The sequence below is a fragment of the Myxine glutinosa genome, chromosome 4, assembly GCF_964187855.1.
Source record: "Myxine glutinosa chromosome 4, kmMyxGlut1.1, whole genome shotgun sequence".
Classification (NCBI taxonomy): Eukaryota; Metazoa; Chordata; class Myxini; order Myxiniformes; family Myxinidae; genus Myxine; species Myxine glutinosa.
In genome coordinates, this window is record NC_136264.1 from 70,065,730 (window position 1) to 70,084,374 (window position 18,645).

Here is an 18,645-nt window from a genome sequence, read left to right on the forward strand (position 1 = left end):
GCAGGTGGGGAGAGGGACAGACGGAGATAGGTAGAGATAGGCAGGTGGGGAGAGGGACAGATGGAGAGAGGGAGAGATGGGCATGTGGGGAGAGGGAAAGACAGGCTTGTGGGGAGAGGCAGAGATGGGTAGACAGGGAGAGGAAGACACAGGGAGAGAGGGAGACACACAGGGAGAGAGGGAGACACGCAGGGAGAGAGGGACACACGCAGGGAGAGAGGGAGACACGCAGGGAGAGAGGGAGACACACAGGGAGAGAGGGAGACACGCAAGGAGAGAGGGAGACACGCAGGGAGAGAGGGAGACACGCAGGGAGAGAGGGAGACACGCAGGGAGAGTGGGAGACACGCAGGGAGAGAGGGAGACACGCAGGGAGAGAGGGAGACACGCAGGGAGAGAGGGAGACACGCAGGGAGAGAGGGAGACACGCAGGGAGAGAGGGAGACACGCAGGGAGAGAGGGAGACACGCAGGGAGAGAGGGAGACACACAGGGAGAGAGGGAGACACACAGGGAGAGAGGGAGACACACAGGGAGAGAGGGAGACACACAGGGAGAGAGGGATACACACAGGGAGAGAGGGATACACATAGGGAGAGAGGGAGACACACAGGGAGAGAGGGAGACACACAGGGAGAGAGGGAGACACACAGGGAGAGAGGGAGACACACAGGGAGAGAGGGAGACACACAGGGATAGAGGGAGACACACAGGGATAGAGGGAGACACACAGGGATAGAGGGAGACACACAGGGAGAGAGGGAGACACACAGGGAGAGAGGGAGACACACAGGGAGAGAGGGAGACACACAGGGAGAGAGGGAGACACACAGGGAGAGAGGGAGACACATAGGGAGAGAGGGAGACACACAGGGAGAGAGGGAGACACACAGGGAGAGAGGGAGACACACAGGGAGAGAGGGAGACACACAGGGAGAGAGGGAGACACACAGGGATAGAGGGAGACACACAGGGAGAGAGGGAGACACACAGGGAGAGAGGGAGACACACAGGGAGAGAGGGAGACACACAGGGAGAGAGGGAGACACACAGGGAGAGAGGGAGACACACAGGGAGAGAGGGAGACACACAGGGAGAGAGGGAGACACACAGGGAGAGAGAGAGAGGGAGACACACAGGGAGAGAGGGAGACAAACAGGGAGAGAGGGAGACACACAGCGAGAGAGGGAGACACACAGCGAGAGAGGGAGACACACAGCGAGAGAGGGAGACACACAGGGAGAGAGGGAGACACACAGGGAGAGAGGGAGACACACAGGGAGAGAGGGAGACACACAGGGAGAGAGGGAGACACACAGGGAGAGAGGGAGACACACAGGGAGAGAGGGAGACACACAGGGAGAGAGGGAGACACACAGGGAGAGAGGGAGACACACAGGGAGAGAGGGAGACACACAGGGAGAGAGGGAGACACACAGGGAGAGAGGGAGACACACAGGGAGAGAGGGAGACACAGGGAGAGAGGGATACACACAGGGTTGCGAGAAACCGAGGCTGTGTCATCTGCCTGTGGACCCGTGTGGACCCACAAGTACGCCACACACACTTCACGGTCCACACACACTCCACACGTACGCCACAAGTTCGCCACACGCACTTCACGGTCCACACACACTCCACACGTACGCCACACACACTCCACACGTGTGCTACAAGTACGCCACACACACTCCACACGTACACCACACGTACGTCACACACATTCCACACGTACACAAGTACGCCACACGTACGCCATATGCACTCCACATGTACGTAACCAATTGCCTAATCCTGCTTTTCGCTTCGCGAGCGAAGGTAACAACCTCATGAGCCATATTCTCACCTGAGCGTTGCAGTCAAGGCAGCCATGAATCCGTTTTAGCGTTGCGTCGTCCGGAAAACGGTAGAATGACAAGCCCGATCCCTTATGAAATCGGGCTGTACATCCGACAGCACAACAACTCTTTACCATCGTGTAGGGGGCAATTTATATGTGAGACGAGTTTCAAATTGCCGCCATTACGTATGGTGGCAGAAGCAATGTTTTGCCACCCAAGCGGTCACGTCACTAAGACGATGACGTGACATGCAACTTCCCTATTGGATTCATGACGTCACGGCACACAAAACTACTCATATCCTTGGAACGGCTGGTTGGATCTGGACAAACTAAACGCAGTTTTGTAGGGGAGAACCGTGCGCGAACGTCGATACCAAATTTGGAAAAAAAAACGTTGACGCGCAAGGTCAAAATCGATGCGCGCGCTGACCAGAGACCGGAAATATAGTTTTCTCGGCCTTTAAATATCTGGGAAATTCAGCCATTGAGGAATGTTGTTGTCTCAGTAACCAACTGGGGTCTCCTTATTGGCTGGATCACGGGGGCCCAACTTTGTGATGTCAATGTTGATATCTCCTCAAGGTCTCCCCACCCCCCCCCCCTTGCACCTCCTCCTCCTCCCCCCAGCCTCCTGCCTCGGCAATTTCAAACTCACACAAGCTGAACGCCATATAAATGGTTTTTGCACAAGGACTCGTGGAGAAATATATGCTGATGACTCGTGGACCTGTATTTGTTCATTGTTTCTGAGTATCCGTGTATTTCTGCTGTAATTAAAGTCATACCATGCTTTCTCACTCTTCTGAAAGAAATAAATGCTTCATATTCAGTCTCAAGTCAAACCACGACAAATGGAGGACAATTAATGTATTCTTCCACAGGGCATAGACCACATGGCTGTGGTCGTATAGTCCAAGTTACAATTTTGATGGCTTATTGTTGAGATAATTTCACGCAACTTTAGAAATGGTGACTGATTTTTTTTTTTCTGAATAGTTTTCTTCCCCTCCCACCCCTGTTTGTGCCCTCCCCAGGAACTCCAGACCACTGGACATCTGAACTACATGCCCCCACAAAGAATTGGACAATCCTGCACTTCTCTATTGAGATGCATATTTTGTGACGACCCATCCTTGCGGTTCTCAATGGAGGTGGGTGGCTTTTTCTCAACAAAGTTATTGATGATTTGGTTTGTATTAAAACACTTCTTCAAATTCACCAAATCTTGGTGTGGTGTACTTTGATGGTTTTGCACAGGGACTAACAGGGGGGTGTTTAACTCGTTTAATTTCAGCTGGTACATGTACAGAATTTTGTTTTCCAGGATATTCTTCACCATCCATGGACGACTGGGCATTCTGAAACAACAGTGCAGGAACTCACAGATAAAGGTTATAAAAAATGTCTCATGTTTCTCACTTTACCAATATATAACAATTTTATGTGTTTCAGAAAATTCTGTCATTTTAGGTGTTGGGACAAGTTATAAAATCCATAGTATGGAATATTTAGATTCAGTAAAATTAGAGCAGCAGTAAAACCATCTATCCAGTTATTAAGCAGAATCATTCCACTAAACCTTCATTGTCTGGTTAGGATTGTTCCAGAGACTACATTGTAGTTTGGATGCTGGACTGTTCACCCAGTGGGCAAGCCTGAAATACATTCCTTCAATCTCTTGAGACAAGGAAATCTCACCGATTGGATAACCCGACAAACGCTCACTCTACTTGTTCAAACATATATGAAAACTATCCCAACAGGTCACAGCATTTCTTCAACCTATTGGCAAATCAAATTCCCAGTATTGATTTGTTCATGTTTAAAACTCACAATGTACACTTTTGTGCGATTTTAAACATTTTTTTTTCAAGGAATCTGTTAATAGCTTAATTTCTGAGGAGAGGTGAGGTTTGACCCCCAAAATAGGTATTTGCCCTCCTCTCTGAAACGACACACGATTTTGATGAAACTTGACCACAACCTTCACCATCCATGATGTAGCAACGTTTGTTCACAGCATAACAAAAATGAAGGTCTAAGGTGGTTTGAGGGTGGTCTTAACCCCACAAGATAAGGTATGTGCTTTATTTTCTGGGATGAAACTTGACCACAACCTTCATCATCCACGATGTACTGAAGTTTGTTCACGACATAAAAAAAAATCAGGCGTTTGCCTCCCAAAATAGGTATTTCCTTTCCTTTCCATTACATATTTTGTACGCCATTCACACTTACCAGTGGTTTCCTGGTTCTACCAGGTGAGCCCAGGGTCATTGCCTTTATTTTTTTTCAAGGAATCTGTTGATAGCTTAATTTCTGAGGTGTCCTCTTCTGACATATTTTGATGTTTAGATGATGAGATTCAAGAAGATAAGGAGGATGTTTCTTTGAGTTCTTCACCTGAAGAACTAGAGAGTAAGAGAATGAAGACAGAAGACGATGGTGAACAAAATTTGGAAAAAGAGGAGGAAATAAAAATTGACGATGACAGTCAAAGTGTCCGGGTGTCTGTGGTGAGTAGACAATTCTGGTTTGTTGTTGTGATGATGAAGTGCAACTTATTCATAAAAAACCTTCATGAATGTTGCTATGAAAATGGGGTCGTTGTCCAGGATAAATTTGATGTTTGGGTAAATATCTAATAGGCTTATTGTGTCACATGGTGTAATTTTGGAACTTTCAAAGGAGATTGAAGAATTGAGAGGAGTTTTAGAGAGAGAGGGGACAGGAAGAAATTGAGTTTTAGAAGCATTAAACTTTACTCGATTACATGTGCCCCACTGGGAAATCTTGCCCACATCCGAATTTAAACAGGTGGCGGTGATGAAACGAGATGTAGATCGAGTGAGGGAAGATGGGGCACATGGGAAAAAACATGGAGGAATGTCATGTCGAGTCATCAGCACACAAGTGCATTTGGTTATTTCTCGAAGAAAAAGGTCATTGATAAAAAGAAGGAAGAGTGTGGGAAAAAGGGCGGAACCCTGAGGGACACAGCTGTTGATAAGGAAGGAGGGGGATGTTGAACCATCAACCATTACAGAGATGGAGCGGTTGGAGACAAAGCTCTACACGACAGAGCAGAATGAAGGAGGAAACCCGAAACAAGGAAGCTTGGATATCAGACCTGCGGTGAAATAAAAGACATTCACCGCAAACTCCAAATAAGTGAGCTTTATTTCACTTGAATGCAACACATCTAAAAGGGAAACACATGGCACTATTTGAGCAAGCATCTTTGGTGCCTTCATTAATGCCGAGGCAATACAAAGACATCAGCGGGTATATAAGGATGTAAATTAACCATCTTACCAGCTTTAAGGCACAAGTCAACAGTAATGATCCCTCCGCACTCACAAGTGGTTAAATAGCCGCTGATCGCGCGGCAGACACATGAACTGCATCATGAGTAATGAATGTAAGGAGCAGGGCACTGCCCATAGATGGAACCAACAATTTCATATCATTCTCCCTCCGTTAAAGTTTCGGCCAGCGCGCAGGCTATTTAATATAAAAGTATAAACGTAGCCATCTATATAATCGATGAGAGTGTCGGGGTTATCCCATTGGGACATAATCCACAGGCACGGGACCACCCGTGCATCAGCATCAAGGCCCTCCAGGAGGCCCAATGTATGCTGCGGGTAGTGAGGCACTTGAAGATTATACCCCAGCACTTCTCCGTTCGTCTTCCAATTTTTATGGTGAAAGGACCGAAGCAGTCCACTCCAGTGGAGTAGAAGGCAGGCTTGCATAGTCGTAACCGAGCAGGGGGTAGATCAGCCATCCTTAGCACCTCTGGATTGGCACGCCATCTTCGGCACTCGTGGCATTGATCTTGGTGTCGACGAATAGCCTCTCGACCACGCAGAATCCCGTACCTGCGACGTACTTCAGCGAGAATTCTCTCCGGACCACAGTGAAGCAGTTGGTCATCACATTCTTGAATGAGAAGCTTGGTTACTGGGTGAGGAGGATCTAAAACAATAGGATGCACAGCATCTTGTGTAAGGACATCCGCACGGCGTAGTCTTCCTCATACTCTGATGAGACCAAAGGTACGGTCATATTCAGGTGAGAGAGATGTCAGTCTACCTCTGATGGGTGAATCCCTACCCGTGGCAAGTATCTGGACTTCGTCCGGAACACTATTGTGCTGTGAGTGTTGAAGCAGAAGATTCTCTATCTCCCCATGCTGGTTAGCGCTTAAGGTAAGATAGTCTTGATCGTAGGCCACCCCGTTGGGACACTGCTGTGCAGCCACAACCAGAGCGTTCCAAGTCTTGTACTGCGAAGGGTCAGGTAAGGCCAGTATGTCCACCGACATTGTTCCACAGAAGGTTGACTTCCGGAGCTCAGTCACATCACTTTGCTCTAGTACGCTGACCGGTCCTTGTAGTGACCAGCCCAGGTTGGTACAAACTGCTACTGGAGCACCCTTGGGGCCAAATCGCACAGGTTGCTTTGGTAAGATGAGGTGCGGATAGTCTGACCCGATCAATATTGTTGGTTGAGCCTTGTTAATCAAAGGGAGTGGTATCCCAGCCAGGTGGTGGGTGCCGTTTCTGAAGATCGGCCACTGGGTACGAATACTCAGATAAGCGCAGCATTGTGGCAGTGAATGCTGCATCTATCCCATACCTCTGGTTCGGGTTCTCGACCGATGATATCTGAAGCTTGACAGGAGCCCCAGTACACTGCAACGTATCTTCTCGCACTGCCTTGAGCATTAATGCTTCAGGTTTACCCACCAGGTTCAGCCGCTCCGTTATTGAATTCAAAAGCATAGTCCTTTCTGAACCATCGTCTAGAATGGCATAGGTCTCTATGGACCCTTGTGGGCCATGAAGAAGCACCTTTACGACCTTTAACAGGACATCATGTGGACGGGAAGGCTTGTCAAGGTTCACTGCAGATGGTGCGGAGCCTGTCATTAGGACGGTATCGCTGGATCTCTGCGCTGCATCATGTTGGATGGTTAGGTGCAACTCGTTGCAAGCAAGTCATGGCTTCCTAAGTGTACAGCGATCAGCTGGGTGTGACCGACCGCACCTCCAGCAACGGTCATGTTCCCTCATCCACTTAATAATATGGTCTGTGGAAAGCTTCTTGAATTCCGCACAGGAACCGAGGTAATGATCACTGCTGTCACAATGAGGACATTAAGGCTTGGTCTTGGTTGTTGAAGAAACATTACGCAACTAGTGGGGTCACCCGTGGGAATCCCACGGGCATGGACGTGTGTGACATTTCGACATATTGAATTAGATGCTGCACCTGTTTCACAATAACACACACACACAGACACACACCTCGTTTTTTCATTTCTGTATCTCACAATTCGGTCTCTCTCTTATTCACAAACCCACACAAACACACACACACACACACACACACACACACACACACACACACACACACACACACACACACACACACACACACACACACACACACACACATACACACACACGTACACCGACACACATATACACATACACACACACATATATACACACACACGCAAACACACATACACATACACACACACACACACACATACACGTACACACACATGTACACCGACACATGCATATACACATACACACATATACACATACACATATGGATACACACACATGCACATATACACACACAGACACATACACATATACACATACACACACACAGACACACACATGCATACACACACACATATACATACATACACACACACACGTACACACACATGTACACCCACACACATGCACACACATATATATACACATACAGACACACATATATACACATACAGACACACACATATATACACATACACACATATATACACACACATACACATGTGTACACACACATGTACACCGACACACATGCACACACATACACATATGCACATACACATATACACACACATATATATACACATACACACATGTACACCCACACACACACACATACACACACACACACATACACATATATACACATACAGACACACACACACACACACAGACATATATATACACATACACATATATGCACGCACGCACACACACACACACACATATATGCACGCGCGCACACACACACACACACACACACACACACACACACACACACACACACACACACACACACACACACACACACACACACACATTCCACATGTATCCCACATCCCACATGAAAATACATGTTTAAAGTGTACGTGCCCTTCCCCCCTCCCCCGCCCGGCAACGCTGAGTACTTCTGCTAGTAACTAATGAAATAAAAACGAAGAAATATCTCTGGGTAATTTCCTGAAACTCGGTGAAATTCGCTGAAATTCGCTGAAATTCGCTCGGTGTATCGGTGAAATATTTTATTTGGGCGGTGTAGAATTGCTTCGAACGAAATATCTCGAAGCAATTTCCCGTCTGTGTTTCATGTCCATGCACACGTGAAATGGAGTTTGTTTTTGCACACGTGAAATGAACATGTGAACCTTTACTTCCGGATAATAATGTTGAATCAAATAAAAACGAAGAAATATAGTGGGGTCACCCGTGGGACATTTCGACATATTGAGTTAGATGCTGCACATTCAAAATGGTTACTGGCAATTCATCAGATCCAGAAATGGTGTAATGAACACAATTTATTTATTTCACATAATATGTGACCCCTCACTCCTCTCCACCTGACACTCTCCTCTCTCCACCTGACACTCTCCTCTCTCCACCTGACACTCTCCTCTCTCCACCTGACACTCTCCTCTCTCCACCTAGCACTCCTCTCCTCTCCAATCCCTCACATTCCTCTCCTCTCCAATCGCTCACCTCTCCAATCCCTCACACTCCTCTCCTCTCCAATCCCTCACTCTCCTCTACAATCGCTCCTCACTCGCCTCTCCAATCGCCCCTCACTCGCCTCTCCAATCGCTCCTCACTCGCCTCTCCAATCGCTCCTCACTCGCCTCTCCAATCGCTCCTCACTCGCTTCTCCAATCGCTCCTCACTCGCCTCTCCAATCGCTCCTCACTCGCCTCTCCAATCGCTCGTCACTCGCCTCTCCGATCGATCCTCACTCGCCTCTCCAATCGCTCCTCCCTCACCTCTCCAATCGCTCCTCACTCGCCCCTCCAATCGCTCCTCACTCACCTCTCCAATCGCTCCTCACTCTCCTCTCCAATCGCTCCTCACTCGCCTCTCCAATCGCTCCTCACTCGCCTCTCCAATCGCTCCTCACTCGCCTCTCCAATCGGCTTTCCCCGTCTCGTTTCTCTCGTTTTTCTCCCGTCTCGTTCTTTTTCTTGCTCCAAATCGGCCCGTCTCGCCCGTCGGCCCGTCTCGCCCGTCGGCCCGTCTCGCCCGTCGGCCTGTCACGCCCGTCGGAATCGGAAATCGGGCCGTCTTGCTTTCTTGCTTGCGCGTAAATAAATTGTGTTCATTACACCATTTCTGGATCTGATGACTTGCCAGTAACCATTTTGTAAAAATGAATGTGCAGCATCTAACTCAATATGTCGAAATGTCACACACATCCATGCCCGTGGGATTCCCACGGGTGACCCCGCAAGTCTGCATTGACGTTCGTCGACGGACTCGTTCGCCCGTCTCATTCGCTTTCTTGCTACATCCTGTTCAGGTCTGCGTTCTTCATCGATCGTCTCATTCATTTTGGAAATAGAAGTTTCCACGCAGCGCATGAATTGTCACGATCCTCAAGAGGAAGTGTCTCGTAATCATCAAATGATAAATGGCAAGTAAATTATATTGTGGAAAATTAAAGATTTCAAATAAACCTATTTAAAGTGTATGCGCACATAACTAATAAAAAAAACGAAGAAATATCTCTCGGTAATTTCCTGAAACATATTTTACTTCCGGCTAATAATGTTGAATGAAATAAAAACGAAGAAATATATGTCGGCATCATTGTTGACGTTTTTGTGACGACTGTCATCAAACGAAAAAGTAATATATCTTAACGGAAAAGCAAAAGCGAATTTTAAATATATATCGATGCGTTGCCGTCGGTGTCATGTTAGGCGGTGTATGATACACCATGACGCGATTTAAAAAAATATATCTCTGCATTTTCCCGCGTGTGTGGAATGTTTGTGGAAAATTAAAGATTTCAAATAAACCTATCTAAAGTGTATGCGCACATAACTAATAAAAAAAACGAAGAAATATCTCTCGGTAATTTCCTGAAACATATTGTTACGGTCCGCGGATTAGATGTTATTTTTTACCGAGCGGAGGTAACCGCGGCCGAACAGTTTTCCCGACTCACCCGATTCACCCAGACGTTGGCCGTATCGCGCCACAGCTACTCAATGTGGGAAAACTCTAACGCGACCGAATGCAAAGAGGAAGAAGAAGACGTACAGAAGAGTAACGGGGTTTATTATTTACACATACACAAGCAAGAAGGGCAGTCACGGGTATTTACAGGGGACATGAGACGCAGGTGACACAGTGCAAATTACTAGCTTATCTAACAGGCTTAATTAATACCCAAGACAGAACAAACGAAGACACAGACTGACGCGGGGAATTGCAGAGTGGATTGGCTGGAAGGAGGAATGTTCCGCTCGGACCACAAGCTGGAAGGCTTGGCAGGGCGCACAGCAAGCCGGGCCTCGTCAGGCTGGGAGCGAGCAGGGCGACGGCGGCACGCGTATCTCGCTGCACACGGCCGGGGCTGGTTGTCGCTCCACGTCTCGGGCTCTTTTGGGTCCTCCCCTTCTTTCTCCCAAGTCGTCTGACGCGTCTTTCTCTCCTTGCGCACTTGTCTCTCTGAAGGTCGTCTCTTTTTCAGACTCAGAACTCATCTCTTGGGGAACGCCCCGCGGCGGGTTATATAGGCCCCGCCCCTCAACCTTTGCGAACCTCCCCCAAACATTCTCTCTCCGCCCTCTCAAGCCAAACCCCTTGTTCATGGTTGGTCGAGTGGGGCTGGCTCACTCCTCCCCTCTCTGATGAGGTGGGGACCCGCCTTTCTTCCCCAACCCTGCCTCTTGGTCAATGGCGGCAATTGGAGGGGATGTAATTCCCAATGGCAATCGAGGCTTGGCAATGACGAAAGGGGAAATGGAGGTTTTTGGGAATGGGAATGAAGGGAATCTATCTCTTTCACTTGGTGCAATGGAGTGTCATTCTAATGGAAGACAAGGCCTTACTCTAACACATAATAAGATATAAGCTACTGAACAAGGGTTTTATCGTGTCCTGCAATGTGGTGTTTATGGAATTAACTCCCGAGACGCCCTTTTTACCTTTATACAACTCTGGAGGCAGGAGGGGCCATATCCAAACAATGTTACACAACAATTTCCAGTACAATACAATAAAAAAATGCCATCCTCATATCCGCAACACTGCACCCTCCTCCTCTTAGGCACGACCCGGGCCTACAACTTTTATTTTGTGTGACACGTGGGTGTAGTTCCCTCTACTTTTAACCTGACCCTGAGTGCGACAGTTTTTAAAACATAGATAAATATGTCCCGCTGCTCCATTGCACCCTGCCTAACAGACTCACGCCCACAGTTAACCGAATTGCGGAATGGTCTTCAAACTACACACTGACGGTGGGGAGCATTATTTACAATTGACACTACTTTTATTTACAAAACTAACCCAGGACCTGTAATTGTTCTTTCTGGGGGGGAGACAGTCTGTTCTGCATCAATGCACCATGAAAGCACCCTAACGCACCAACACACCCTCAAGCACCAATCGGTGCAGTCATCACTGTTCATCAATGTTCAATGAATAAAAATAAACCAACAACCCCTAACCCTGCAGGTGATCTCTTGCTCTTCGGCTCCCTCTGCTGGCTATTATTATATCTTCCAGTTGTTGTCTTTTCCTTCATTTTCTTACTGGCGGCCTATTTGCAATAAAGCTTGCCCAAACGTGTCCATTTTATTTTCTTTATTTATGGCCCACAGGGCCGACTATGTGTGGTTCACCTGTGGGGCATCGGTGCCCTGTGGCCAAGGTCCGCCAGCAAGATTTCGGGCCCTCATGGCCGGTTCCAGCAGAGGGCCCATGCCCCAACCCATGGGGTCCATACGTGGTGCTCGGCCACAGGCATGTGGTCCATAATGTGGTGCATCGATGCAGACAGCTGGTTCTGGGAATTCCGGGCGCACAATGGCCGACTCACGCACGCTCCCCTCGGTGCCCAATGGCGCACAGGTCATGTGGGAGACAAAAGGGGGAAGACAAATGAGCGAGGGGTAAGGTCACAAGGGTACACATCAATAAGGCAATGCAGGGCGAAGTGCGTACGGAGAGCGAAGTGAGAAAAGCTCGTCCCGACCGTACGTCACCCCCCCTGTCACCTACACTACCCTTGCCCTTACCCCATATTTACAAAATCTACACATTTACAAATTCGTCACTACTGTCACGTCTTCCCCATTTTTCCCCTATACCAAATTCGTCACCACAATCCCTCTACTTCAAAATTTGCCATCACCAATTCATCATCAATCCTCATAAGGAGGAAGAGATGGAACATCAAGCACAATGTCACACCCACGTCATGATGCATCTCACAATCCAAAACATTTGCACATCAAAAAATAATCAAAACAACCTGGCATGGTGTGGAGGTACCTGTCACCTCAGGTGAGTGGATGTAGATGGTGCGAGGAGATTTTCATCCTAACTACTTTCTAAATGACATTAATACACGTTACACTACCCGGGGTCTTTCCCTGCCAATCCATTGGCCAACTTACACTATGGGTTCTAAAAACCAATTCCCATTGACCAAACTGTGGTGCTTATCAATTTGGGGTCTCACTCCCCCGATTCATCTCCCGGTGCCCTTGCACAATTTCTGGGCTGAGACGTGTAGCTCTCCCAGCAGGTCTACCCACCTGCACACCTCCACCACTGCAGTTGCCACCCGAGCTTACCTAGCTCCTCACCCTAACCTATCTAATTGGGGAAGGCCCCTCCTGGCTCTGTCACCCCACTCGGTGCCCTCTGGCACTGGGCTACCCGGGGCCGTCCTCTGGATCCTCGGGCCCCATCCACAACTACCGGCTCCCAGATCCCACCTGCGGCCTCACCTGGCCGACATCCTCACAGTGGTGGAGTGCCCAAACCAACTACACACACTAACAGGCTACACGCCCAGCCATTTCCACAACACTAATGCACCCATCCAAATACCATTCTCTCACCCGCACCACAGATGCCAATATCCAACCACAATTTACCTACACCCTCTACCTAACACTTACACTACCCGCCCCGGGTATTCGTGATGGGGGTCCATCCTTCCCCCATTCACACCTTCGCACCATCCACTCCACTCCATAGTTTCCACCATCCTCACTCCACGACCATCCATTCCAATACTCCATATATTCCACACTCCATGTCTTCCACACAACCATTTATTCCATACACCTGTTGGTGCACACCTGTGCACTCACACCTGGTGCCACCTGCACCCTCCTTCCTTCCTGGACCATTTGGTCAACACCACACGCAATCAACACTACTCCCTCATACACTGCTCCATACACCTGTTCAGTTGCACACCTGTGCAATCACACCTGTTCAATCACACCTGTTCACCATACACTTCCAATCCTCAAACACACGGCATCATCTGAACTAACTACTCCCCTCTGAAACTTGCGCTTCCCAGTCGCCCCTTTAAACTATTGCGCTCCCACGTCATTATCATCCACTCTAATCTACCTGCATCCCCACTACAGGTATCAGTCACTAACTAACCTTAACGTTACCTAATGTCAATCTCTAGGGCCCTACACATTATCCAAACCCTCCCGGGCTAGTTTTCACTGCCATCAACCCCATAAATCTAGTGCTCCTTTGCCCCCCGTTTGTGAGGGATGACGGAGTTGCCATCCCACCACATCGGGGAGGTCCCACTATCAATTTTGCTCGTCCAAATTCCAACCAATCAAAATTTTTCCAATTACTGCCAATTCTATTCACTTTTCGAAATTTCGGATCAAATCACTATCACCATCATCACAGTCCGCTATATCCTAGCCTCGGTGCGTCATGACGTCATTAAACTCGGCTTCGTAAAGCCGAGCAATGAATTCGGGTGGTTTGGTCGTCTGCAGGTTGAATCCGTCCGGCTTTCGGTTCAAGGGAGGTTGTTTGGTCGGGCCGAGATTCCACGCACCATCTCGGCACGGCACCTTGCGGTCCCGGGCCCGATGGCTCAATATCCCCCGGTCGGAACCCCGTCCCCACGAGGGGGCACCGTTCCGCTTCCTCCCACTTGCCCTTGAACCGGACCGGTCGCCTCGCCCGACAAAGCCCGGACTCGACCGTGCGGGGCGGGGCCAAGCCCGAATCGGCAACGACGCTTCGAAGAGAAACGACGCAGCTTCGAACCGCGCCTGGCCTCGCATCCAACAAAGCACACCGCGCCCCGAGTGCTCGCATCGGCTATCCGTCGCCCTAACCGCTAACCCGGTTACCGTCGATGCTTCACCTGCATGCTCACACGCATACGCTACCCCTTTCACCCTCACCGAGCTCGGTGCTACAACGCCGTCCGTACATTCCACCAACGCTCTCCCTGTTACACACCACACCTCTCGCGCACACTCTTGCGCACACTCGCCGTTCGCACACCTCGGTCCACACCTTACCTCCGTTACGTCCTCCGTAACACTCACCATGGGCGTGCACTCTGGCATCCACCCACTAACGCGCTCACATGGGCTCTCCCACACTCGCGCTACCACTAACTCAGGTGTGCTTCCTCGCACACCCTCGACCATTCCAAGCGTGCATTCTCGCACCCGCTCCACCACCAACTCACTCTCCGGGTCACTCTCACCCTCGCACGTACACTCCGTACACCCTGACGTGCATTCTCGCTCGCACTCGGTTTCACTCCCACACTTTATAACACACCCACTCGCCGACGCACACTTTTTCCTCACACGCGTGCCATTTCCACTCACACGGGACCCTTTACCAACGCCCGGGTGCCATCTCGATCCCAATCGCGCGACAATCTTTTTGTCGCTAAACATCCTTTTACAAAATCTACCCGCACAATACACAGCACGACTCACCTGGGGGATTCCCTTCTCCACGTGCACCTGCAAACTCTTTATTTGGTTAGTGCGTACATCATCATGATTTGAGCAGGGACTTTGTACATATTCCATTTCTCCCTGCAATTCCCGGGCTACCTCCGTCATCTCTTCAATTTTAATTCCCAGCACTGCTTTTTCTTTATTCACCTCGACGACCGCTGGCTTTAATAAAACACCCTCCTCTACCTCAGCGGTCGCCGGCTTTTCCAAACCCCGGGTCGCGATTTCTACCCCCGTCATTGTACCCGCGCTTTCCTCCGCTTCGCTCAACCAGCGCTTCTTGACCCGCGTTACCTCCTCGTGCACCCCTGGGACCCTTTCGCCCACCATGCGATCCATGGTCTCCCCCCATTTTTGCATGCGGTCACCCATTCTGTTGGTTATTGCTTCAATTTGGTTTCCCAATCGCTCACTGTTAGCCCTCATTTCGTCCCTCATTCGCTCACTATCAGCCCTCAATTCGTCCCTCATTTTGTCCATAAGGGCCCCCATTTGTAACATAAAAAGGTTCGAATCCCCCAGCGGCGCTGCTACGGGCGCGGTCGCCGTGGCCATGTGCGAGGCGCCATTTTGCGCGCCCGTAACCTCGTGCGCGAGAGCGCCATTTTGTGCGCCTGATACCCCCTCAACCACATCCTCCATATACATTTCCCCGAGGTCCTGGGTCGATTCCACCCCGTCTATCTCTATCTCTCCCACCGGCATCCCGTCGCCTTGACCAGCCATGGCGCGATTTCAAAATTCGGGTTTTGCTTTACAACAATAATTTCCAGCAGCTCGTAATTTTGAGCGCGTTAAGCGCGCTTCGGGTCCGTATCCCACTCCTGACACCAATTTGTTATGGTCCGCGGATTAGATGTTATTTTTTACCGAGCGGAGGTAACCGCGGCCGAACAGTTTTCCCGACTCACCCGATTCACCCAGACGTTGGCCGTATCGCGCCACAGCTACTCAATGTGGGAAAACTCTAAAGCGACCGAATGCAAAGAGGAAGAAGAAGACGTACAGAAGAGTAACGGGGTTTATTATTTACACATACACAAGCAAGAAGGGCAGTCACGGGTATTTACAGGGGACATGAGACGCAGGTGACACAGTGCAAATTACTAGCTTATCTAACAGGCTTAATTAATACCCAAGACAGAACAAACGAAGACACAGACTCACGCGGGGAATTGCAGAGTGGATTGGCTGGAAGGAGGAATGTTCCGCTCGGACCACGAGCTGGAAGGCTTGGCAGGGCGCACAGCAAGCCGGGCCTTGTCAGGCTGGGAGCGAGCAGGGCGACGGCGGCATGCGTATCTCGCTGCACACGGCCAGGGCTGGTTGTCGCTCCACGTCTCGGGCTCTTTTGGGTCCTCCCCTTCTTTCTCCCAAGTCGTCTGACGCGTCTTTCTCTCCTTGCGCACTTGTCTCTCTGAAGGTCGTCTCTTTTTCAGACTCAGAACTCATCTCTTGGGGAACGCCCCGCGGCGGGTTATATAGGCCCCGCCCCTCAACCTTTGCGAACCTCCCCCAAACGTTCTCTCTCCGCCCTCTCAAGCCAAACCCCTTGTTCATGGTTGGTCGAGTGGGGCTGGCTCACTCCTCCCCTCTCTGACGAGGTGGGGACCCGCCTTTCTTCCCCAACCCTGCCTCGTGGTCAATGGCGGCAATTGGAGGGGATGTAATTGCCAATGGCAATCGAGGCTTGGCAATGACGAAAGGGGAAATGGAGGTTTTTGGGAATGGGAATGAAGGGAATCTATCTCTTTCACTTGGTGCAATGGAGTGTCATTCTAATGGAAGACAAGGCCGTACTCTAACACATAATAAGATATAAGCTACTGAACAAGGGTTTTATCGTGTCCTGCAATGTGGTGTTTATGGAATTAACTCCCGAGACGCCCTTTTTACCTTTATACAACTCTGGAGGCAGGAGGGGCCATATCCAAACAATGTTACACAACAATTTCCAATACAATACAATAAAAAAATGCCATCCTCATATCCGCAACAATATTTTACTTCCAGCTAATAATGTTGAATGAAATAAAAACGAAGAAATATATGTCGGCATCATTGTTGACGTTTATGTGACGACTGTCATCAAACGAAAAAGTAATATATCTTAACGGAAAAGCAAAAGCGAATTTTTAATATATATTGACACGTTGCCGTCGGTGTCATGTTGGGCGGTGTATGATACACCATGACGCGATTTAAAAAAATATATCTCTGCATTTTCCCGCATGTGTGGAATGTTCTCAATTATTGCTGACACCGAGTCTGAAACCATCGATAAAAATGAAATCATATGGTGAGTTAGATTGGAGATAAAGGCGTGAGAGAGACTCAATGGCCTTGAAGTTACAGGCGTTTGAGAATTCATTTCGTTCTATAAACGGCAACTTTCATCGGATTTTCTTCCCGTTTTTTTTCAACCGAGTCTAAAACTATGTTAGCGACTGTGAAAAATGAAATGATATATCGAATTTGATTTGAAATAAAACTGGGAGAGAGAGCAAGACACTACGGGCCTAAAAAACAGGCCTCAAAGCTATGCGAGTTAATAAAATGGTGGATATTTGTTTATAATTATATGAAGCCACTCCCAGAATGGGTGGAGCTATGGGTGGAGCTACTCTGCAAACCGAGTAAGCCACACCCCGGACAGACACCCAACAGACAGAATCATCTACGGCTATTATAATATAGATAGATGGCTGTGGTCTTGTGCCAGCTATTGGTGACTCAGAGTTGTGAAACACTGAGGCCTGTGATTCTTTCTTCTTGAAAGATGAAGAATGCTGTTCCTTTCTCTCTAATCCCTGGCCGTCGCATTTGTAGAGGACAGCAGCTTGGTTCGCTGTACGTTTAGCTCGGGCCATTGCCTGCAGCCAAGCTGCCAGATGGTGCAATGTGTAGGTCTGATTAGAATCTGCATTTAAAAGTCCTTGGTTAATGCAGTGCTCAATGAATCCATCACGATAGCTCGATGGCAGTTTGCTAATTAGCCTGTCTACATGTGAGCCACATCTTAGTTCAAATCCATGCTCACCCTCGAGGGATTGTAACATACCCACAAGGGAGTGCACTGCGAGAGCAAATTCTTCAAAGGCCTCTGCATCTCCAGTCCTCACTGGTGCCATGTTCATGATGGCACCAATTTCGCTCTGTACGAGTTGCCTTGGCTGTCCATACTTGTCCTGCAGGGCCCGTAAGGCCACCGTGTATGGCTTCGGATCATGCATGTAGGCCTGAGCAAGTTTGTATGCACTTGGCAGCTTAAGGTGGGTTAAGAGTACTTGATATTTGTACTCCTCTGACAAGTAGGTGTGATTACTTATCAGGCTATCCAATGCCAGCTTGAGAAGGGCAAAGTCACTTTCTCTGCCACTCTGGAAATAAGGCAGACTCGGTTTTGGTATGCCATAAGATGAAGCTATTAATAGGTCCATGAGGTTCGGTGTTGCAGGCGTCTCAGATGGGTGAACTGGATGCCCATGTGGTGAAGTCGAGGGTGGTAGATAGGGTGCATGATGACACCTAACATGTTAGGATGAAAAATTTGAAGCTTGGAATGGAGCTGTGGCGGCGGATGAATATGCAGTTGGATGAGTTTGCTTCACCTTCTCTTTCGGTGATGGATTGTCATTAATGATTAAACGAGGAGTGGATGTGGATTGTAGTTCGGC

The 18,645-nt window shown here is 48.9% G+C and overlaps 1 protein-coding gene across 4 annotated transcripts in view; it reads left to right on the forward strand.

Annotated features, from left to right (window-relative positions):
• LOC137424742 (uncharacterized) overlaps nucleotides 1–18,645 on the forward strand; it is a 105,357-nt gene that overhangs the window by 27,567 nt on the left and 59,145 nt on the right. For 2 of the 4 annotated variants that reach the window (XM_078775870.1, XM_078775871.1), the window contains exons 7-9: nucleotides 2,877–2,993; nucleotides 3,167–3,233; nucleotides 4,198–4,358. In XM_078775870.1, coding sequence (XP_078631996.1) covers nucleotides 2,877–2,993; nucleotides 3,167–3,233; nucleotides 4,198–4,358 — 345 coding nt within the window. Of the gene's footprint in view, nucleotides 1–2,876; nucleotides 2,994–3,136; nucleotides 3,234–4,197; nucleotides 4,359–18,645 lie in introns of all 4 variants that reach the window. The other 2 variants (XM_078775869.1, XM_078775868.1) reach the window with 1 other exon arrangement.